Source organism: Mauremys mutica, chromosome 11 (assembly GCF_020497125.1).
Source record: "Mauremys mutica isolate MM-2020 ecotype Southern chromosome 11, ASM2049712v1, whole genome shotgun sequence".
In the NCBI taxonomy this organism is placed as follows: Eukaryota; Metazoa; Chordata; order Testudines; family Geoemydidae; genus Mauremys; species Mauremys mutica.
The window spans coordinates 39,566,379-39,588,714 of record NC_059082.1 but is presented as its reverse complement, the minus strand read 5'-3'; the positions used below and the strand labels follow the sequence as shown (position 1 = coordinate 39,588,714).

General features: G+C 54.9%; 2 protein-coding genes across 3 annotated transcripts in view; one reads left to right on the top strand and one right to left on the bottom strand.

Annotated features, from left to right (window-relative positions):
- The window catches only part of ALPK3 (alpha kinase 3), an 88,856-nt gene extending 82,021 nt beyond the window's left edge, over nucleotides 1–6,835 (top strand). For both annotated transcript variants that reach the window (XM_044981077.1, XM_044981076.1), the window contains one exon: nucleotides 420–6,835. In XM_044981077.1, coding sequence (XP_044837012.1) covers nucleotides 420–759 — 340 coding nt within the window. In that variant the 3' untranslated portion in view covers nucleotides 760–6,835. The remainder of the gene's footprint in view (nucleotides 1–419) is intronic.
- A 2,073-nt stretch (nucleotides 6,836–8,908) lies between these two features.
- Nucleotides 8,909–22,336, bottom strand: part of LOC123344636 (sodium/nucleoside cotransporter 1-like) — a 53,820-nt gene continuing 40,392 nt past the window's right edge. Inside the window, exons 16-18 of the mRNA XM_044981061.1 lie at nucleotides 15,137–15,235; nucleotides 10,923–11,037; nucleotides 8,909–9,625 (exon numbers count right to left, since the gene is read on the bottom strand). Of these exons, the coding sequence (XP_044836996.1) occupies nucleotides 9,499–9,625; nucleotides 10,923–11,037; nucleotides 15,137–15,235 (341 nt within the window). The 3' untranslated portion in view covers nucleotides 8,909–9,498. The remainder of the gene's footprint in view (nucleotides 9,626–10,922; nucleotides 11,038–15,136; nucleotides 15,236–22,336) is intronic.

Below are 22,336 nucleotides of genomic sequence, written 5' to 3'. Positions count from 1 at the left end.
CCTGTCTCTGCTGCTCTTCTCTTCCCGCTTCAGTTCCTTAGTGTGTGATGGCGGGTGGGAGGGGAAGTGAAGGGGAACTGGGGGGGGCGGGGGTATGTGATGGCAAGTGGGGGCTGCAAGAGGGAGGCTGGGTCTGGGGCAGGGGGGACACAATGGTGGGTCCAGGAGCTGCTTTGCCCCCTGCTGCAGTGCCATGGCCCATGCAGTGAGCACCTGCAGCAATGCCCTAGAGGGGGTGGGAGCCCGGTGGAAAGTCAGTGCCCCCACCCACCACCCAGAAAGGGTTATGTGCCCAGAGGGCAGCAGCCCAGGCGTCTTGTCTCCCTGCTCGCCATGCCTGGGGCTGTGTGGGGAGAGGGGCGCCCTGGCCCAGAAGCCCCTTGGCAGGGCGCTGGCCCTGAGCGTGGCTGTGTTGGCAGGTACCAGGGGCTGAAGGAGAGCTGCTTCCCGGCCCTGCTGGACCAGTTTGCTGCTGCCCACCAGTGTAACCGCTATTGTGAGATCCTGGGTCTGAAGAGTCTGGAGAGCCTGCAGCAGCCAGCCAAGCCCAAGGGCTCCAAGAGCCCCTCCCTGGGCAGGAAGGCCCCCTCAGCCCAGTCCAGCCCCCAGCTGCAGAAGAAAGGCCTGGCAAGCCCCCAGGGCACCCGGAAGGGCGCCGTGAGCCCCAAAGCCTCCCGGAAATCCACTGAAGCTGGGGAGGCCCAGCCGGCCCCGAAGCACAAAGCGCTGGAGAGCGACAGGTCCAGCCAGCTGCAGTAGCCAGAGCCTGGGTGCAGCCACACAGGCAGCGTGCCGCTGCGCACACCTGGAAAGGGGACCCAGCCGCCGCCGCTTCCTGTGGCTCCCAGCACGCCCCCTGCGCTGCGCTCTGTGTGGTGTGCGAGTGAAGCAGTGACTAGGCTGGCGCCAGTGCAGGGGGGCCCTGGGTAGCCTAGTGGTCCGGAGCTGGCTCGGTGCACGGCAGGGCCTGCACAGCCGCTGCAGGGAGCACGGCAGCTCATCTCTGTTACCTCTTTAAAGCAACAGCTTATCCAGGCCGGCCAGCCTGCCAAGAAGCCTCAGCTGCCAGGGCCATGCAGGCGCCACAGTGCCCTGTGCAGAGGGTATTGGGGCAGTGCGCCAGCCTGATCACCAGGGGGCACTGGCCATTGCCTGACGGTGACCTGGAGGCTCGTTTTCCGAACCCCTCCTTTAGACTGTGCTGGCTTTTCTCTGGCTCTGCTCCGACGCCTGGCCCTGGTGTTCTCTGCTGGCGACCCCTGGAGGAGAGCGAGCAGGCTGGTGCTCCTTTGTGTGCCACTAGGAATGTGCCGCTCTACCCTGCCAGCCTGCAGCTGTCTACAGTGCACTGACCCCGCTCGGGCATGTGTGCCACAAAGGCGTGGTAGCTCTTTGGTCCCCCCTGGCTCGCAGCACCTCCTGGTGTTTTCCTCCCAGTGGAAATCCCTGACCCCAGGTCCCTCATGGGCCGTACACAGGCCCTAATAACCTCTGCTGTAGCTTCCCTGAGCCCGGCTAGTTCAGCACCTCTCTCCGGTCCCACCCCATGCCCATTACCTACTCACTAATCTGTAGGGGGAGCATGACTAGACAGCCTGCTTGGTTCCTCTTTGCCCCGTGGGGATGGCCCTGTGTTTTCGGTGGTTCTCCGGGCCTGGAAAGTCTGGCAGCATCCAGCCCTTGCTACAGAACCATATGGCAGATTCTTCGCTTTCCGTGGTGCAAAGCGGTGCAAAGCCAATCTTCCACATGTGTGTCACGTGTTACTAATGCAGCATTGTCCGCCCAAGTCATTGCCTGGGGCCTCTCAGCTGGGAGTGTTAACTTTGGAGTCTACCGGGCACAATTAAAATGTCACCACTTAGTTCCCTGTCGATTATGGTAGTGGAAGTGCTTGGGGTGTCTGCATTGTAATGTGCCAATCACAGTGGTAGGTGGGTGCCAGTCTTGCCAGCACAGAGGGGCGGGTGCGGGGAGGAACGCTGAGTTCAAACGTCCTGCTCCTCCGAAAGAGAGGAAAAGAGGCTTCTTGGGAGCTTGTTCAAGTTAGTGCAACCTCAAGGCTGTTCTACCTCATGCTGGGGTGCCAGTTCAGCCCCCAGGCTCAGCGGTGGAAAGATGGCACATTCCCTATCGCCCCTGTATGCCAAGAGCTGCTCTGGTGCACCTGGGCATCTAGCCCAGTAATTTAGCATTCATCTGGTCTTATCGCTCACCTCTTTGGATCCAGGGAGGGTCCGAACCCACCTTCCCAGCTGTGCCCTGTCGGCTCTGCCCTGCCTCTACACACCCTCCCACTCCTGGGATCAACAGGCGAGCCCTTCCTTTGCCTCCCAGAGACAGCCCCAGCCTTGCGTGCCTCTCACCCCCCAGGCCTGTAAGCCCTGCCCCCACAGGCCTCCATTCTTCTGGTTTGTCTCTAGGTCTCGTGGCTTCAGTGCTGGCATGTAGCTGCGCCGGGGGCAGGGAGCAAGATGTGCCTGTGGCTTACGCTGCCAGACTTTGGCTCAGGCACAAGTTCTCTTGGCTACTGCCTCCCAGCGTGGCTGGCAGCGGGGCTGTGGCCTTGTTTAAAGGGGCAGACATGGGCCATGTGCTCTCTTCTTGCTTCTTCGTGGCAGGGATTGGGGGCCTGAAAATGCCCTGTCTGCTGGTTCCATTAGAATGCAGGTCCTATCTGGGCTGGGGAAGCGGTGAAGTGAGGGCATCACAGCCGCCGAGCAGCAGGGGCTTGTTTGCATTAGCGATTTGCCCGCAGGTTGGTTGGTTGCTTATTGCCTGGGGGTGTTACTGCCTCAGTGTTTGTGGCTCACCCCAGGGCTCGGCCTAGGCAAGCAGGTCACTGGAGGTGAAACTTTAGTGGAGGCAAGCCCGTTCTGTGAGTGTGAGCCGCTGTTCGGTGCCCTTTGATTGGTGTGTTGGTAACAGTGCTAACGACCCCGGAGCAGGGAAGGCTTCCCTGTAGTGACGGGTTATAGGCTCACAGCAGCCAGCCTGAGTCTTCCCAACAGCCCTGGCAGGGCAAAGCCCCACAGCGCAGACACGGCCTCTGGCTGCTCCTGCAGGGAAAGCGCAAGCAGAGCCAACCTTGGAAACAAACCAGCCCCCACCTCCTTCTCCCGCACAAAGCTGCCGAAAGCCCGGGTTTGCAACCCCCCCATAGGCCTCATCCTCGCCAGGAAAGGCCAGCCGACAGGAGGGGAAGCCCTAGTGCAGACATGGCTGGGGGTAGTTTTCACATGACTTATCTTGACCTGCTATTTTGTGTGAAAGCTACACGCTGCCTTGGCTGCTCTAGGGTTGAGTCTGGTTTGCTAATTCGCCTGCTCTCCTGCTCGGGTACCACCAGCAGCTGACATAATGCCCCAGCGCAGTAACAGGTGCAGCTGGATTTCCTTCTCCCTCTTGATCCCTGCTCGCGGGAGGACAGGGAGGGCTCCCGTTTGGGCTGTGTGTTACGAGAGGGAATACACAGTAGCTCTCTTGCTGTGAATGCCTAGCAGTGCCAAGGCACAGGGAGCAGTTTTTCCTGCTGTGTAGCTGGGGAGGTCAGTGTTGTACCTCCCGCAGGTGCCCCTGCCTAGCTGCACTGCGGTTAAAGCTGCCCCTGCCTTGTCTCCACTAGGATCCCACAGGAGCTAGCTGGGGCCTGTTAACTCACTGTAAAAACTCCCCTCTTCTAGCAGTGACCGCAGGCTGAGCCGCCCGCTAGTGCAGTTAAGGGTCAGTCTGGCTGGCTCAGGGGGAGGGGAGCTGTTGAGCCCTTGTCCCGTTGGGCTCAAAGCACAGAATAGCTGTGACCATGGGGCATGGGACTGGGATGCCACAGAACTTCAGACCCAATGGAGGTGACTGGTGCTGGCAGCAGCAGTGTTGTGGTGATACAACGCCGGGTGCCCAGCCAAGGCTGCAGGTCCGGCTGCCTGGGCTAGAGAGCTGCCCGGCTGGTGCTTCGCACTCCGTGGCTGCGGCTGCGCTTCGCCCTTCTGCCAGGAGGGCCATTTCCTGCTCTCAGTCAGCCCGTTGTAAGATAACCGTGTACATACTCGTCTGTGTATTGGCAACTGGGTGTGCACGAGTGCAATAAAACGCGATGGACTGGCCTGCTCTCCAGTGCGTCTCTCCCGGCTGGAGGGGCCGAGATACCCCTCCTTCCTGCTCTTCCGCTAGCTGGGGGGTGATATGGTGCCTAGCAGCGTGTTGCCCAAAGCTCAGCATAGCAGGTGTTTGTTTCCAGGGCAGAGGAGGGGGACTGTGTGTGGTGCTGGCGGCAAAGGAGAAGGGGTTTCATTTTTCTAGTCTGTTTGCACCCACTCCCAGGTGTAGGGTAGTTGACACCACCTGGGTCGTGAGACCAGTGCCTCAGCCAGCACCTCCCTGGCACAGCTGCAGCCCCCATCCCAAGGCAGGTACAAACTCTGGGGAGTGCAGTGACGAGACCCAATGGATCCCAGTCATCCCTGCTGGAACACCATTGCCTGCTGGTGAGTTACACCAGAGCCTGGCCAGCGATGTGAAACTCCCACTCACATGGCTGCAGTGACGTTGGTTCCTGAGCCATCAAGTGGGGCTGGCTTCTGCCCTGACGTATGAAAGGTTGGAGCCCTTTGAAATCTTCCTTCTCTCTCATGGAGCTGCATCGCTTCTCATTCTTCAGATCATACATTCCAAAGCCAGCAGAGACCATGCTCACCATCCTGCTGACCGTGTGTGTAACACAGGCCGGAGAACGTCCCTGAATGAATTCCTTTCTGAAATCCAGTTCTCATTCTGTGTTCAAGCCTGCTGAGCTCTGGCCCTCAGCGCTTGGGGCAGGGAGTTCCACAGGTTCCATTTATAAACTATAATGTGTTTAAAAGCAGTTCCCTTCTTCCAGTTGGAAAGTTGCTGCTTTTCAATTTCACTGGGCTTCCCTTTGGGCTGCTTGCCTGGGAGCGTAAACAAGAGCCCCAAACTAACCTTACATATCTCTCCATGTCCCCTCTTTTCCAAACTCTCTATGGCTAAGCTGTTCAGGAAAACTTTCCCCCAGCTGTATTCTGCCTCATCTTTGCACCTGCTCTCTGGCCACCAGGATTTCTGAGCTGGGGTAACCAGACCTGACCACGGCAGGCTAGGAGAGAATGTACCAGCGGTTTAGAGAATGGCACAATCGTGTTTTCACTGCTCTTCTCAATCCCAGTCCTTATGCACCTAAACACGTTGCTGGCGCCTGTAACTGGTCGTGCTGCACATTGGGCAGAGGCTTTCATTGAGCTGCCCACAGGGATGCCCAGCTCCCTTTTCTGGGGCCACACAGATAAATTAGACCCCTGGGATGCATAGTAGTAGGATTCCCTCCAAGGCGTATTACACTGTATTATTCACCAGTGAAGTTCACCTTGCTGGATCAGGTCCCTCAGCAGTGCCTTGCAGTCCTCTCTGGGCTTGACTAGCGTAAATACCGTTGTGCCTTCTGAACGCTCATTAATAAACATATTGAGCCAAACGAGCCCTAAGACGCAACCTTGAGTTTCCTGTTCTCCTTTTGCCATGATGGAACTCGACCTTTCTGGGGCCTGATAGATTTCACCTCTTGCCCTAGGATGATGTGGGCCTTGTTTGCTCTGGTTACAGCCATGGGGCTACCCCAGTGTAGCTGCCACCCCCTAGAGCAAAGCTGTCGTATGCTGCCATTTGCACCTGTGCAGCTGATCCTTGTTTCAAGCAGGGGTAACCTGCAGGGGTGTATGTGGCAGTGCAATAGCAGCTGGGCCTGGCTGCACCGGGGCAGCTATGCCTGAGCCCCTGCCGTAAACACTCTGGTGCATAAGGGACTTCTGGAAGTTCCACTGATCTGCCTGAGTGGGGATGGTGCAGGCTGGGTGCTGGGACGGACCCTGCCCTGAAGGGCCACAGGTCAGAAGCTAGACAAGTTTCTGAATAACTCTCAGGGCTGCCCCCTGGGACCACTCATGCACCCGCTATGGAGTTGTTCAGCTGTTACCATTGCATTGCCTCTCCCCCAGACTCACAGCCTGGATTAGTCTGCAGCAGCCCTGTTGGCTTGGTCAGGCATGGACTCCCCCTACCGCTGTTGTGCCCCACCTGCTCTGGCAGGATGATCAGGTGCATGAGGCAGATTGGAGCTTGTGTCTAAGATGCTCAGTGTTACTGTGAGGGCGCAGGGGCCAGGCGCTCCCTAGGGACGTGTGTCTAGGTTTGGAGGCAATAAAGGGCCCAGTCTCACAATGCAGCTGGGTCTGGGGGCCAGGGAGGAAGGACCTTTTATTACAAACCAACCTGGGTAAGTCTGATTTTGGCACTGGTGACCCAGGAGGCAGGTGCCTAACAAGCTAATGATCAACATGCAAAAACCTAAAGTTCCAGGCCAGACGGGAGCATTAGATCAATAAATCTGGCCACCTGAATACCACAGGCCAGAGCCCTTCCCCTGCTTACCCCTGGAGTGAGCCAATAATGGGTTTAGGCAATGTCCATCTCCCTGAAAGGCGTCCAGGCTGGATTCAGAGACATCAAGAGCTGGCAAAGCCACCACCTCCCTCGGTAGCTTGTGCCAAGGGCTTCAGCATCCAGCCACTGGTTCTTGTTCTGCCTTTGCTAGCTAACCGACTTCTCTCACTGCTCCCTTTGCCTTCCTCCCCAACTTGGGCCTTGGGGCTCTCCATAAATCTGTGAGCGCTGTGGGGCAGACTGACTTTTTGATATTGTTACAGAGCCCTGCACCATGGGGCCCTGATCTCTGCTTGGGACCCCCAGGCATCACTGCAATACAACACAGAAGCAGTTTCTGCCCTGCTCTGGAAGCTGTCACCCCCCACGAATGGACCCAGGGTAGAAGGCCATAGTAACCATGATGAAATCTAGCAGTGACCATGCGACCTGGTACAGAGCATGGCTGACACCGCTGAGTGCTGCTAACTGTGGTCAGGAACCCATCTCCTGCCAGAGGTCTCTTTCTGGCTCCCAGAATGAGCTGGTGGCAGTGGAGGCCACCTGCTGCTCTGCGCCAGCTCCCAAAGGTGCAGCCCACACCAAGGAAGGTAGTGCAGTGGCCGTAGCAGTGCACGACTCCTGTTGCTTCCCAGAGTGCCATGTAGGCAGGTGCATTTCGGGTCTGTCTGCACTGCAGCTGAGGATGTGTTCCCAGCTCAGGCAGACAGACTGGTAGTAGCTCAGCGTGAGCTAGCGAGCTAAGAACAGCCCTGGGGCTGTTACAGGTCAGGCTGGCTGCCTGTGCTTGGACCCTGATGGTTGGGCAGGCATGGACTCAGGCGACTAGCCCAAGCCGCCACCTGTGCCGCAGCAGCCACACGGCTATTTTTAGCATGCTAGCTCAAGCTGAGTGAGTGTGAGTCTGGCTATGCGGCATCAAACCGCCCTGCCACAATGCAGCCGAACCCTCCCGGGCCAGGCGTGTGCATTGCGCCCACAATCTCGGTGTTCACTTCTCCCTGAGGGCCAACTGCAGGCATGTTCCCCACACATCTTTCCCAGCCTCAAGGCCAGGTCAAGGGTTAAATCCCTTCGACATACAATAGGACTGAGGCTCCTAAAGGGCTAGATCCACAATGGGATTTGGGTGCCTGGCACTTAAGGAGCCAAAGTCCAAAATTTAGAACCTCAAAACTCCTGCTCAGTGGCCACCTAACCCCCTAGGTGCCTAGATTTGCACTGGTAAAGTCCCCATGGCACTTAACTTTCTACCCTGGGGTATATCCATGGCTGCCTCTGGCTTGATGCCTAGTGTCTAGCTTGCTCCTAAGCCCCAGTAGGATTTGCACACTAGTCATGTCCCCAGCTCAGCTCTCCTGCAGGGCCCAATGGCAGGGGGTGCTAGAGGCTGCCTTGGGGAACATCAACAGACCAGCCCGCATTGAGCACAGCAGGAGGTGGAGGTGCCTCCCTTATCCCGAATAGCCCCATGAACAGAGCACTCGCCCAGGACAAGAGACCCATGTTCAAATCCCCACTCTGCCTGATGCAGAGTAGGGCCACGTCCCTGATGTTCCAGGCCACTGCCCTGCCCCCCAGGCTAGGGTGTACTCCAGGGCGGGGCTCTGGCCCCCTTCCTTGGTGAAGCTGCTCCATTATGTCTCCTTATTGGAGCAGGGATTGAAGCTGCCGCACCCACATCTCAGTGACGAGTTAAGTATTTCTGATGACAGGACCAGCCTCCACTCTGGGTTCGGTGCTGCAATCCCTTTGTGGAGCTAGCCCATAGTCCCTTTGGAAAATGGGACTCAGCCAGCAAAGTCACCTAGGCCTTGCAAAGCTACATGGAGTGACAAGTACCAGTGAAAATCTGGGCCTTTGTCTTGCTGTGCCTCAGTTCCCCACCTGTGAAATGGGGCCAGCAGCAACCCTACCTCATTGGGTGTTGTGAGGATCAGTAGCACAAAGGTGCTGAGGGGCTCAGCTGGGGATGAGAGCCAAAAGTACCTGCTGTGACAGAGCAGGGAGAGATCTTGTCTGTCTGCCTGTTTGAACAGGGCTAAGCACAGTGGGACAGGAATAGTGATGGCTGTAGTGATGGGGGCTGGCAGGGAGCAGTGGCGCGCCAGTGAGGTGCATGGTGGGAAAGCGCTGACAGCGGATCCAAGCGAAAGGGCAGAATAAAGGCTGGGGTTTCCAGAAGGGCTCAGCGTCCCCTGCCCCCCAGCTTGTCCAAAGAGCCCAGCTCCCCTGTTCGCACACGGAGATGGGGGGAGGGAAGGGGGCATGAGCGCGTTTGAAAATCAGGCCCCAATTGTGGGCGATGAGCTCTGAGCCCGTCTGAAAATTTGGCCTAAATGCCCAGGGCGAGGCTGGGTGGCCTCTCGCTGTCTGGATGAGTGGCTGCTGCACAGTCCAGCCAGGAGGGCTGGGCCAGGAGCACTGCAAGGAGCTTGGAGACACCCAGGGCTCTCTATGGTTTTATTAGTAGGTCGTATTAACATAAATTAAGCCTCCTTGAATGTGTGGGACAAGGCCCCTTGCCCAGCAGCGGGGCAGGAAGGGAGCCTGCAGGGCATTAACCACCATGGCATACACCGGAACCACAAAGACACAGCAAGTCCCACAGGGCCTGGTCAGATAAGGCCTGGATTGTCAACAGGGCCCAGCCTGGGGAGCCACCCAGGAACCTGCTGGTGCTCCCTGGCTCTGGGGCCAGCCCCAGGGCGGTTGCTGTAAGCCGCACAGCCCATGGGGACTGGCAGAGGAAATCCCCAGCTGGAGCAATCTGGCTGTTTTCTGTCCTGTGTCGTCTGGGAGGTTCATGGGGCTAGAGGGAGGTAGAGAGTCGAGCCAAAAATACAGCATCTCCCAGCTCCTGGGCAGTGCAGCCAAAGGGAGTAGAGGAGGAAAGGCCAATGGGGTTGTGCCCGTTGTGCTCTGGAGAAGGTTAGCCATGGACCAGCAGTGCCTGGCTAATGCCCTGCTCTCACACAGGCTGTAACTGGGCTTTGGGAGCTGGCACCAAGGATGAGTGCTGGTTTGGGTGGCTGCCCATCTCCTCTAGGGCAGCCCAGCGCAGACTGTGTTGTTGTAGTGCCCGCAGCACTGTGTCAGAGAGGCCATGCTGAACTCGAGTCCCACCCAGCTGCCGGTGAAGGACAGGGTCCCATTGTTGCTGAGCACAGTGCTGGAAGGGAGAGTGCAGTCAGGGTCAGTTGCACCAGACAAACATCTTGCCATGGAATCAATCCCTGGGAACGCCATGGCCTGACACCACACGCAGGACAGCACCCCCCTCCCCACTCCCACCAACCCACCCACTTCCACGGGTCTCCTCTCCCCAAGGCCCAGAGCGTCGAATCCCCGGCCCGTCTGACTGGGATGGCTTGGCTCCCCTTAATGCCCTCCCCCACTTCAGTGCTGCCCAGCCAAGAGAGTTTATCATGAGCCCAGTGATAGTGGGGGTTTTCCTTACAGCCCCAGCTCCTGGAGTCAGGTGATTACAAGAGATTCTGGGATTTCACTGGGGAAAAGGCAGTGTCTAGCTCTCCCAGTTGTGATCACCAATGGCTCTGCCAGCAGAAGGCAAACACAGACCCAGTTGTATTAGTTGAAAAATCTCATGATAGTTTGGGGCCTGAGTCATGATTTTTGAATGGCTGGGGTTGGTGACACTGTCTTCTAGTCTGAACCTCTCCCACATCCATCCAGCTCTACCCTGCCACTCCCCACATGCCCAATGAACACCACAGCCTCTTGCACCCAACCCTCATCTGTCCCACCACTTCCCCAGGCTGTGAACCCCTCCTCGCCCTATGCAGCCTCTCCACAGCTCAGCACTGCCCTCTGCTGAGAGCCCTCTCCCCCCCAGACACCCACTACAAGGGTCAGGCCCCACCCCTGCATTCCCTGCAACAGGCCTCTTGCTGCTGCTGCATTTTTTGTCTGTGGCCAGGTGACATTTTTTGCACATTTTTATCATTCAAAGCCATCAGCCCTTTTTCAAAACCAAAAAGTTTCAGAGGGAACCGTCATCACACTGGCGCTGGCCTGCAAAACAGTCAGTGATCGCTGTGATGCCAATGCCTGGAACTGGTTTCAAAAATCTCCCCTTTGTCCCACCTGGGCTCTCGGGCCAGGCTACAGCGCGAAGGGCCTTCTGAGAACTAGTTCAACATGTGCCATCGCAGCCCCTCAAGCTGGGCCCATTCTGGGCCCTGCCAACCGGAGCCATCGGCTCTTGTTTGGGACACCGCCGGCGACCCTGCTTTTTCCCCCTGCGCCCTTTAAGTGAAGGTTGCACCCCCAGTGGCAACAGGGGGTACTGCACCATGCCACACTGCACTGGTGTGGGTGGGTCTGAGACCCATTAGCTCCCAAAGGACCAGCTCCCCCCCTCTCCCACACATAGATGCAGACCCAGGCCAGGCAACAGCCTCACCCAGCCAGTGTGGCCAGGCCACACACAAAGACAAAAAACTCACTTAGCAAACAGCTGCCGGCAGCACATGTAGATGTCGTAGCTGGTGGTGTTAAAGGTTGTCATATTCAGGAATGCAGAGCAGTTGGCCACTTCCCCTCGGGGCACGTACAGGATGCCTGGGGGCAGGGAGAAGGAGTTTGTTAGCCGGGGTGTTACTGAGCTCAGACACGGCCAGCATGTGTTAGCGGTGCCTTGTGTTCACGCCAGTGACCCAGTGGCCTGGAGCGGGAAGCAGCATAACACCTTCTAAGGGAGCCTCTCCAAGCCTGCAGGACCTGCAGCAGTCGGGACCCTGCCGCGGCTTTGAGTCATTCCCAGCCGTACGTGGCTCGCTTGGCCTCCTTGCGTTTCTGATCTCCTGGGTGTGCTCTGCCTAAGCAGACGGTGCCTCGGCGATGTGGCCCTTGGGAGAGGCAGAGAGAAGCACCTGGGCCTGTCTTTGAAATGGTCCCAAGGTTCATCCCGGGAGGCTGCACAAGCCGACAACGGCAGCTCTGCAAGCAGGTGTTATGGGGCCAGCCAGGCTCTGGGCCCAACCCCAAATGTGCCAGGTGTCCAGGAGATCCTGCCAGACAGCAGGCAGATGGGAGAGCTGGGGTCTGTGGGGCAGTGCTGTCAGCCAGAGCACAGCCAGCACCGGCATGACATTTGCCCAGAACCAGCCGCAGAGGAGCAAAGGTGGCATAAAGCTGCGTTCGGCCCAAGCCCTCCTGGAGGTTCAGCACCATCCTAGGGAGCTGGAAAGGAGGGACTGTACCTCCCACCACCACAGGGCTCCAGTGGGGAGTGAGTCTTTGCAGGGGGTGCTTTGGGATTGTGTGGGGAAGTGGGCTGGGGTACACCACGTGCACAGGGCAGGGAAGCACACACGGAGCCGGGAGTATGGGGGGTGGCAGATGTGGGCTATTTCCCATGGCTGCGGCTGTGGAGTGGGAAGCTCCAGTGGGCCCCGGGCCAGGCTATTTTGCCCCCAGCACAACCCCTCTCTGTGCAAGGAGCACTCAAGGGCCCAGCACCCCCATGGAGCATCCAGCTCAGCCTGAGTCTGCGCCAGGCCTCTGCATACCCATGCAGTGAGCATGCTTGGCAATCAGCATAGCCCCGCCCACACAGTGACATCGCCCCCCCCCTTACACCTGGGCAGTCACAATGCCCCCTATGGGCCCGCTGGCTCCAGTGACCAGATGTCCTGATAAAAGCGGGACTGTCCCGATATTTAACCCTGCGTCCCGATCAATGTATGATCCGGACGCCATTTGTCCCAATATTTAGATAAGGAGGCGAGCGGGAAGGAGGCGCCGACTCTGTAAAATTGCAGCCAAGCTCCCCCCTCTCGGAGGGAAAGACCCGCTGCCGAATTGCCACCGAAGAATGAAGCGGCGGCGGTAGAGCCGTGCTTTTTTTATTTTTTTTTTCTGCTGCTTGCAGCGCTTGTACTCACCAGGCGGCGCTCCGAGGGTTCGGCAGCACTTCAGCGGCGGGTCCTTCACTCGCTCCGAGTCTTCCGCTGCACTGAAGGGCCCACCGCCGAAGTGCCACAGAAAACTCGGAGCAGCTCACGGGGCCCCTGCAGGGCTGGGGCCTGGGGCAAATTGCCCCACTCTCCCCCCTCTGGGCAGCCCTGAGCAGAGCAGCAACGTGTCTAGCTCCAGCTGGGCGGCGTGGCTGCCAGACATGCTGCTCTGAGCAGCATGGTAAGAAGGCCGGGGCTGGGGTGTTACATAAGGGCCAGGGGGTCCCGGGGGGGTGGACAGGGAGCAGGGGGCGGTTGGATGGGGCAGAGGTTCTGGGGTGGTCAGGGGCTGGGGAACAGGTGGGGTTGGATAAGCGTGGGAGTCCTGGGGGGCCTGTCAGGGGGTGGGGATCAGGGGGGTTGGATAAGTGTGGGAGTCCCAGGGGGCCTATCGGGGGCGGGGGTGTGGCTAGGGGTCGGGGCAATCAGGACAGGGAGCAGGGGGAAGTTGGATGGGGGTGGGGGCCCGGAGGAGTGGTTAGGGATGGGGGTCCCAGGAGGGGGCGGTCAGGGGACAAGAAGCGGGGGGGGTTGGATGGATTGGGGGTTCTGAGGGGGGCAGTCAGGGGGCAGGAAGTGGGAGGGGTCAGATAGGGGGTGGGGCCAGACTGTTTGGGGAGGCACAGCCTTCCCTACCCAGCCATCCATACAGTTTTGCAGCCCCAACATGGCCCTCGGGACAAAAAGTTTGCCCACCCCTGCTCTATGGGGTGGCCAAGCTGAGCCAAGCATCTGGGCCGCCTGCCCTTGCTGCTCCTGCGCAGGGCACAGATGTCCCAGACCAGCCAGGACTCTCTGAGTGGCCCTTTGCATAGGCCTCTGCCAGGACCTTGGCAAGATGTCACCCAAGGGCTGTGCCCTGAGCAGCATCTCCCACTGCTGTGTGGGGAGGGGATGCTGCGGGTCATATATCCCACTGGAGGGGTGAGGAGGGCTGGCCAGAGGAAGGGGGGCCAGCAGCAGGCTTCATTTCTCCTCCTGCCCCACACTGCTTGGGTCTGGGCAGAATGCATGCTGCAGAGAGACCTCAAAGCCTCTACCAGAAGGGCTTAATCCTCCAGCCCCCAACCAGGCAGCACTGTTCCCCGGGTCCTCAGGGGCAGGGGCCAGACAGAAAGCAGCCCAGAGCAGGGCCTGACTCTGAGCACAGCCGCAGATCTGGAAAGGGAGGAGAGGGCAGACACTGAATCTGCCTGTGCAGAGCTATGCCCAGCCAGCTGCACCACGCGGCAGGCCGGCAGCCAGCACAGAGCCCACCAGGGAGCACTTTGTGGTCAAGCCGGGGCGCTGGTCGGCACTAGGGCAGCTGCGCCTGGGGCTGACCCCGCTGTCGCTCTGCCTAGCACAGACAAGGTTTGGGCTGAGGTCAGAGGCCAATGGCAGTGGGTTAGTACTTGGGCCTTTCTGCTCTGTTGACAGGGGGACCAATCCTGGCTCAGGTAGGGTTGCCAACTTTCTAATTTCTAAAAACCAGACCCTCCCTGCCCCACCTCTTCCCCCGGAGGCCCTGCCCTTGCCCCGTGTTTCCCCCCCAAAGGTCCTGCCCCTAGAGTGACCAGATGTCCCAATTTTATAGGGACAGTCCCGATTTTGGGGGCTTTTTCTTATATACGCTCCTATTACCCCCCACCCCTGTCCTGATTTTTAACACTTGCCCTCTGGTCACCCTGCCTGTCCCTGCTTTGCCTCTTCCCCAGGCCGTGCCCCCAGCCCCACCTCTTCCCTCAAGGCCTGTGCCCCGCTCACTCCTCTTCCCCTCCCCATCACTTGCAGTTCTCTCCCCTCCCTCCCTCCTTATTGCTTAATCCTCTCCCCCTCCCCCGCCCACAGCTGGGCTCGCTCTGCTTCAGGGCTGGGCTGGGAGCTGCAGTCTGCTGCGGAGCCTGCTTCCTGCCTGCCCATGGGATGCAGGTAGGAGGCAGCCCAGCAGAGCAGGGGCTGGCGCGGGTTGATGACCTAGACAGAGCCTCCCCCCCACCTGTGGCAACCAGACTTTTGGTGTCTGCTCAGTACATCTGACTGGACACTGCCAGGTCGCCTTTTCGACTGGAATTTCCGGTTGAAAAACCAGAACCCCGGCAACCCTACGCTTAGGTCACACATGAAAGTGAGTTTGATGGGATTCAGCCTAGTCCTTGTTGAAGATTCCCAGGGAGGCTGCATGTTGGGAGAGAGAGGCATCAGCCAGCAGAGAGCGTATACCAGTGTGCAGGGGCGGCTCTAGCAATTGCGCCATCCCAAGCAGGGCGGCACGCCGTGGGGAGCACTCTGGCGGTCGCCAGTCCCGCGGCTCCAGTGGACCTCCTGCAGATGTGCCTGCGGAGGGTCCGCTGGTCCTGCGGCTCCGGTGGAGCATCCGCAGGCATGCCTGCGGGAGGTCCACCAGAGCCGCCTGCCGCCCTCCCGGCGGCAGGCCGCCCCAAGCGCGCGCTTGGCACGCTGGGGTCTAGAGCTGGCCCTGCCAGTGTGAGCCTAACCACCATCTCTCTCCCTCACTGTACTCAGGGGCTGAGCTGGGGTCTCAAACAGGTTATCTGCCCCCCTTAATGGCAGTTTCTCAATTCACTTTCCCAAAGACCCAGTCTGCTAAGCAGCTGTCTCCCCCTGCTCTCTCAGAGCTCCAGACACCCCTCGTCCCCACCACCCTTCAGGGGCCCATCCCAGCGGGCGCCTGGGACAGTGAAATCTAGCTGGGGCCGTACCTGCCACACAAGCGTTGAGCATAGAGACGCAGGCCCCGGTGAGCAGCGCTCGCAGCACGATGCTAGAAAACTCACTCTTCCGCTGAGGAACCATGGACGCTGCAGGGAGCAGAGGACAGAGTGTGGTGAGAAAGGCCCTGCGCTCAGAGAGGCAAAGGCTCATCTGCCTGTTGTGCCCTGGATGGGATTGTGCAGGTGGCAGGCAGCCACCAAGAGACTTATAGCTCCTGCCCAGCGCTAGCCCGGGATGATCCCTCAGCCTGGTGCCAGGCATGCCCTTCCATCTCCCATATAACCCAGGATGCCCAACTGGTGGGGCTAGTTCTACAGTGTTATAGTGTCTCTAAAATCTACTAAAACACGTTGGAAGTAGAAAGTACCTGCAAAAAATGTTTCCTTGTGCCATGGAAAGTAGTTACTGCAAGGGAGAAATCTGGAAATATATGTGGGACAGTATGGCTGTGGCAAGGGCAGGGGGGAAGGGGTGCTGCCCCTCCAGCCTCTGCCTCCATGCGGGAGAAATGTCAAGACTGATGCAAAAATGGGTAGAATTAAATTATTATTACTAGGGCTGTCAATTAACAGCAGTTAACTCATGCGATTAACTCAAAAAAATTAATCACGATTAAAAAAATTAATCGCGATTAATCACACTTATAACTGTAGAATACCACTTGACATTTACTAAATATTTTTGAATTTTTTTACATTTTCAGTATTGATTTCAATTACAATACAAAGTGCACAGTGCTCACTTTATATTATTATTTTTATTACAAATGTATGCATGGTAAAAATGATAAACGAAATAGTATTTTTTCAATTCACCTCATACAAGTACTGAAGTGCAATCTCTATTGTGAAAGTGTAACTTACAAATGCAGATTTTTTTTGGTTACATAACTGCACTCTAAAACAAAACTGTGTAAAACTTTAGAGCCTACAAGTCCACTCAGTCCTACTTCTTATTCTGCCAATTGTTAAGACAAACAAGTTTGTTTACATTGATGAGAGATACTGCTGCCTGCTTCTTATTTACAATGTCACCTGAAAGTGAGAACAGGCATTCACATGGCACTTTTGTAGCTGGCATGGCAAGGTATTTACATGCCAGATATACTAAACATTCGTATGTCCATTTATGCTTCAGCCACCATTCCAGAGAACATGCTTCCATGCTGATGATGATCGTTAAAATAATAATGCATCAATTAAACTTGTGACTGTACTCCTTGGGAGGAGAACTGTATGCCTTCTGCTCTGTTTTACCTGCATTCTGCATATATTTCATGTTATAGCAGTCTCAGATGATGACCCAGCACATGTTCGTTTTAAGAATACTTTCACAGCAGATTTGACAGAACGCAAAGAAGGTACCGATGTGAGATTTCTAAAAATAGCTACAACACTCGACCCAAAGTTTAAGAATCTGAAGTGCCGTCCAAAATCTGAGAGGGACGAGGGGTGGAGCATGTTTTTGGAAGTCTTAAAAGAGCAATACTCTGATGTGGAAACTACAGAACCCAAACCACCAAAAAAGAAAATCAACCTTTTGCTGGTGGCATCTGACTCAGATGATGAACATGAACATGCGTCAGTCCACACTGCTTTGGATCCTTATCAAGCAGAACCCATCATCAGCATGGAAGCATAGTCTCTGGAATGGTGGTTGAAGCATGAAGGGAATCTTTAGCGCATCTGGCACGTAAATATCTTGCAATGCCAGCTAAAACAGTGCCATGCAAACACCTGTTCTCACTTTCAGGTAATGTAAAAAAGAAGCAGGCAGCATTATCTCTTGCAAATTGTAACCAACCTTGTTTGTCTGAGTGATTGGCTGACCAAGAAGTAGGACTGAGTGGACTTGTAGGCGCTAAAGTTTTACATTGTTTTCTTTTTTAATACAGAGGTTTTTTGTACATAATTCTACATTTTTAAGTTCAACTTTCATGATAAAGGGATTGCACTACAGTACTTGTATGAGGTGAATTGAAAAACAGGGTTTTTTTATTTTTTACAGTGCAAATATTTGTAATAAAAATAACTATAAAGTAAGCACTATACACTTTGTATTCTATGTTGTAATTGAAATTAATATATTTGAAAATGTAGTAAACAGCCAAAAATATTTAAAATAAATGATATTCTCTTGTTAACAGCGCAATTAATTTTTTAATTGCACGATTGTGATTAATTTTTTTAATCGCTTGACAGCCCTAATTATTCCACTACATGCTTATGTTGTTAGTTAGTTGTGCTGTGAGATGTTCAAACCAATCAAAGTAATTCCAGGAGGCTCCTACTTTCTGCCCCTCGGAGACAAGCCAAGTGTCAAGGGAGAGAGCATCATGTTTATGACCCTTGGACTGCAGCTTGATATTCGATGTGATTTGCTGTTGGCCTGCGATCTGCAGGATGGGGCTGGGGGGTCTAGTGGTGACTGATGCGTTCTGTGGAGCATTCCACAGGCATCTCTGAATGCAAACTGTAAAAATATAGTTTATTCTGAAACAGCAGATCTTGCAGCTATTTAGGTCCTGACATCAAAGGGGTGTTGAGACCAAAAAAGGGATGTCATGTATAGGCGTGTCTTGTCAGAACCATAAACCAGGAGTAAAGTGGGTTTCTTTTATAAACACTCTAAAATCTTCATTCTTCAAATGTGAAGGAGAACTGTAGCATTTCAAGTGTGGACAATACCTACGCCAACTGGAGGGGCTCACCTGTGGGTATAGGCACCAACTCTGTGGGTGCTCTGGGGCTGGAGCACCCATGGGGAAAAGTGGTGGGTGCTGAGCACTCACCAGCAAACCCCTATCGGCTCCCCTCTTCCTCCCAGCACCTCCTGTCTGCCAGCAGATTCCGCCAATCAGCGCTTCCCCCTTTCTCCCCACGCCTCGTGCCTGCTGCGATCATCTGTTTTGCAGCGTGCAGGAGGCTCAGGGGGAGGAGTGAGGACGCTGCATGCTCAGGGGAGGGGGTGGAATGGGGTGGGAAGAGGCGTGGCGGAGCAGGGGTGGGAAGAGGCAGGGTGGGGTTTGGGAGAAGGAGTGAGGTGGGGATGGGAAGAGGTAGAACAGGGGTGGAGTCTTGGGGGGAGGGAGGAGCGGGGGCGGGGCCTGGGCAGAGCCAGGGGCCGATCCCTCCCCAGCACATTGGAAAGTCGACGCCTGTGCCTGTGGCCGTAGGTAATCCACCTCCATGAAAGGCAGTAGCTAGGTTGATGGAAGAATTCTTCTGTTGACCTAGCACTGTCTACAGAGGGACTTAGATCGGCTTCACTACGCCACTCAGGGGTGTGGATTTTCCAGTGAAGACCTCGTTTTCTAGTGTAGACCAGGCCTTAAGGTTACGTGAGACTTTTCTGCCACAAACGAACAAAGGCAACTAGACTTGCGTTGTATATTCATTAAACAGACACATATTCAGGAGCTGACAGAATCACCAAAAGCAACCCATGAAGTGCTGAACCAGTGCAAGGACAGCAGAGAATACTGAAAGCCTATCCGGCTCTAAGAAGGTGTGTCTTGTCATTCCTGTAAACTTATGAGAGAAAAAGGGAACCAAACTCTCTGCTCTCACCTCCAAACGCACACTCAGAACAGTAAAAAAACTGCAGCTGAAAAACAACAGCTAAGAACTGGGAAGATTCAAGAAGGCACCAGCCTGATGACAACCAAAACTTCAACATGATGAGATGGAAGTAGCCAAAAATCCTGCCAAGGGGTTAGAGTTAAACTTTCCAGTAATGATTTTATTGGGATATGGAAATGCTGCAGTAACTTACAAAGTTCACAGTTTCTCCTGTTAATCACCAAATAGCAAGACCACACGATCCTGGAGAGGAGAGAGGCCATGTCTACATCACAAACTTATATTGACTCATGCTACATTGGCATGCAGCGGCTGCAGTCAGTACATCGCTTGTGCACGTGTATACTTGGCTGCTTGTGTCCGTGATGTGCATACTCACCAGGAGTGCTTGCATCGATGCAGAGTGCAGTGCACCATGGATAGGCATCCCAATGTGCAACTCACCACTGTCCAGCATGTTGTCTTTTGGGAGGATTTGGCAGTGCATGATGGAGCCAAAATGAGTTTCGCAGGGGTGACTGGGAGCATGGGGTCAACTGCCCAGTTTGCAACTGTCTCCATCCCATAATGTTATCTGTATCCCATAATTTTTGTGCCTTTTTTCAAAATCCCACAAAGCCGCATGGCCCTCCTCGCTGTTTGCCACCTGTGACAGAAGCCTGGAGCCTGCATACATCTGCATTGTTGTCATGAGTGTTGTAAGCACAGAACGCATGATCCTGGAGTATTTGCAGAGCTGCAAGAACTGAATGAGTGGGGAACGTGATGATTCCTTGGAGGACAGATTGCTGTGAGACATAGCGAGAACCAATTCAAGGTTGTTGGCAGTGATCAAGGAGCAGCTGCAGATAGTGAAGCACCAGTTCTGGGCCCAAGAAACAAGCACTGGCTGGTGGGATTGCATCGCAATGCAGGTTTGGGATGCAGAACTTCTGGATGCGCAAGGCCACATTCCTGGATCTGTGTGCTGAGCTCGCCCCAGCCCTCCAGTGCAGGGACATCAAACAGAGTTGCACTGACAGTGGAGAATCAAGTGGCAATCACACTGTGGAAATCTGCACCACCAGATTGCTACCGGTCAGTCAGAAATCAATTTGGAGTCAGGAAAACCACTTCAGGGGCCGTTGTGATGCAAGTGTGCAGGGCCATTAATCGCCGCCTGCTGCGCAGGACTGCGACTCTGGGCAATGTTCAGGACATAGTGGATGGATTTGCAGCAATGGGGTTCCCGAACCGCGGTGGCTCCATAGATGGCACGCATATCCCTACTTTAGCACCAAACCACCTTGCCACGGAGTACATCAACAGAAAGGGCTACTTTTCTATGGTTATGCAAATGCTGGTGGATCACCAGGGACGCTTCACCAACTTCAGTGTGAACTAGTCAGGGAAGGTGCATGACACTCGCATCCATAAGAACACAGGACTGTTTGGAAAGCTGCAGGCCAGGACTTTCTTTCCTGACCAATGGATTACCATTGGGAATGTTGAAATGCGAATAGTGATCCTACCCCTTGCTCCCCTGGCTCATGAAGTCACACTGGCCACCTGACAGCACCATGGAACGATTCAACCACTGGCTCAGCAGGTGCAGAATGACAGTCGAATATGTTTTTGGTCATTTGAAGGGTTGCTGGCATTGTTTACTCACGAGACTGGACCTTAATGAAAAAATTGTTATAGCTGCCTGCTGTGTCCTGCATAATATCTGTGAAGCAAAGCGGGGGAAGTTTTGGCTGGGGGTGGAGGTGGAGCAGCTCTCTGCTGAATTTGAACAGCCAGATATTATTACAAGAGCTCAGCGCAGAGCTATACAGCTCAGGGAGGCTTTGAAAGACCATTTTAACAGTGAGCCAGAGTAGTGCTGTGGTGTTGTAATGTGCTCTACCTGGCCCTGCTCTTTTGTGGCCTGGTAGGAATCATTGCTGTACATGTAGGAATATAACATTGTCAATGCACCTATTAATTTTGTTTCTGAATGAGTTGTATGACACCGCGCAGTAACAAGTAATTGGGCGCTTTCAGAACTTCTGAACAGTCAGCAGCATATGTTGTGAACTAACAGACATGAATCAAGTTCCAACTAATATAATTTTACTTTGTAACAAAATCAGTGCAAAAACAAAACCACATTCAATTTTAAAACAAATCTCATTGAAAGCTTAATAAATAAATTAAGAGACCAGAACTTATGAAGGGGAAAGAACATTCATGTCCATTTCAGCTACACATGCGCCTACCGTGGCTTTCACAGGTCAGCGTATGAGAAGCTATGACTTTCTTTAATGTGCCCGGGTTGGAATGGTAGGGATAGTGCAGTGATCCCTGGTGCTACGTGGAATGTTGAGAGGGGTATAGGGAGGTCTCAATATCGAGTTCTCAATGAGCTGCAGAAGGAGGCAACCATGGGATGGTTGAACCTGCAGGTCCACCAGAGTCTTCAGCATCTGTGTTTTTTGCCTGAGAAGCCCCACTATGTCTTGGTCCATCTCCCTCTCCTTTTATGGCTGGGACTCCTGGACTTCTTTCCTCTCCACTTTCTCCTTCTCCAGGCTGTCCACAATGTTCCTTCCCCAGGCCCTGCGCTCATGGTCCAATGCAGCGCTCGCTTACAGGATCTTCTGTAATGTATCATCCCAAGTCATCTTCTTTCTCCTCCTTATCTGGGCTCGGGTGTTCTGTGGGTGTGGAGGGGGTGACCCTGAAGGCCGCAAGGGCAGCAGCTGCAGATACAACACACACAGGTACCATTGTCAGCATATTCACTACAAAAAGCAAAACTTAAGATGTAGACCTCACTCCCCTTGGTCCCTGAAAGTTGTGAGCACTACATTCTTACTTCGGCTTGAGATGGCTTGTGCACGGCACCTGTCACAGCACCAGCCACAGTGAGTGTGGCCTGCTGGGAGCTGGGGACATGAGGAGGGAATTGCTCGGACACATGATTCTAGTAGTGCAGGGCAACTGCACTGAATACTGACACTGTGTTCCACAGGCGGGGGTGATTTTAGCTGATATCTCACCCCTGAGGGTGACAAAGGCATAAAGCTCACAGCTGCTGCTGGCGTCCCGAAGCCACCCGGGCTCATATGCTGCTAGCCTGCATACTGCAATGGTGGCTGCTGAAGTTATTGCTGAGTGGCATGGGAAAGTGTCCTACCACGGAGGAAGAAATAAGGCAGCCCTCCCTAGAAACCTTTGGCAGAGGATTGCAGAGGACCTCCATGGAAATGTCATCGAGATTTCAGAAGGATTCAAGGGACATCCCTGTGTACATAAACAAACAGCGCCACATGGCTCCCCTGCCTAAACTCTAGAGAGGACTGAAAAGCAATTAGTTACTAACAAAAAGTCAAAAGATGGTGTCCTGCTATTTTGGGAGGCATCCCTGTAATTGAAAATGCATCTACACGGGGTGCTTACCTGAGGTTCCTTCTCCTGCATTGGACTTGCCCATGCTCGACTGGTGGGACTGGCTGGACTGTAGTGGAGTCAAATCAGGTCCTGGCTTGCTGTGCAGTTGGATCTCCCAGCTGCCTGTCCCCCATAGCCCTCATCCACCACCTCCTGTTACAGCAGGGGCCTGTAATTCAGGCTCCTCAGAGG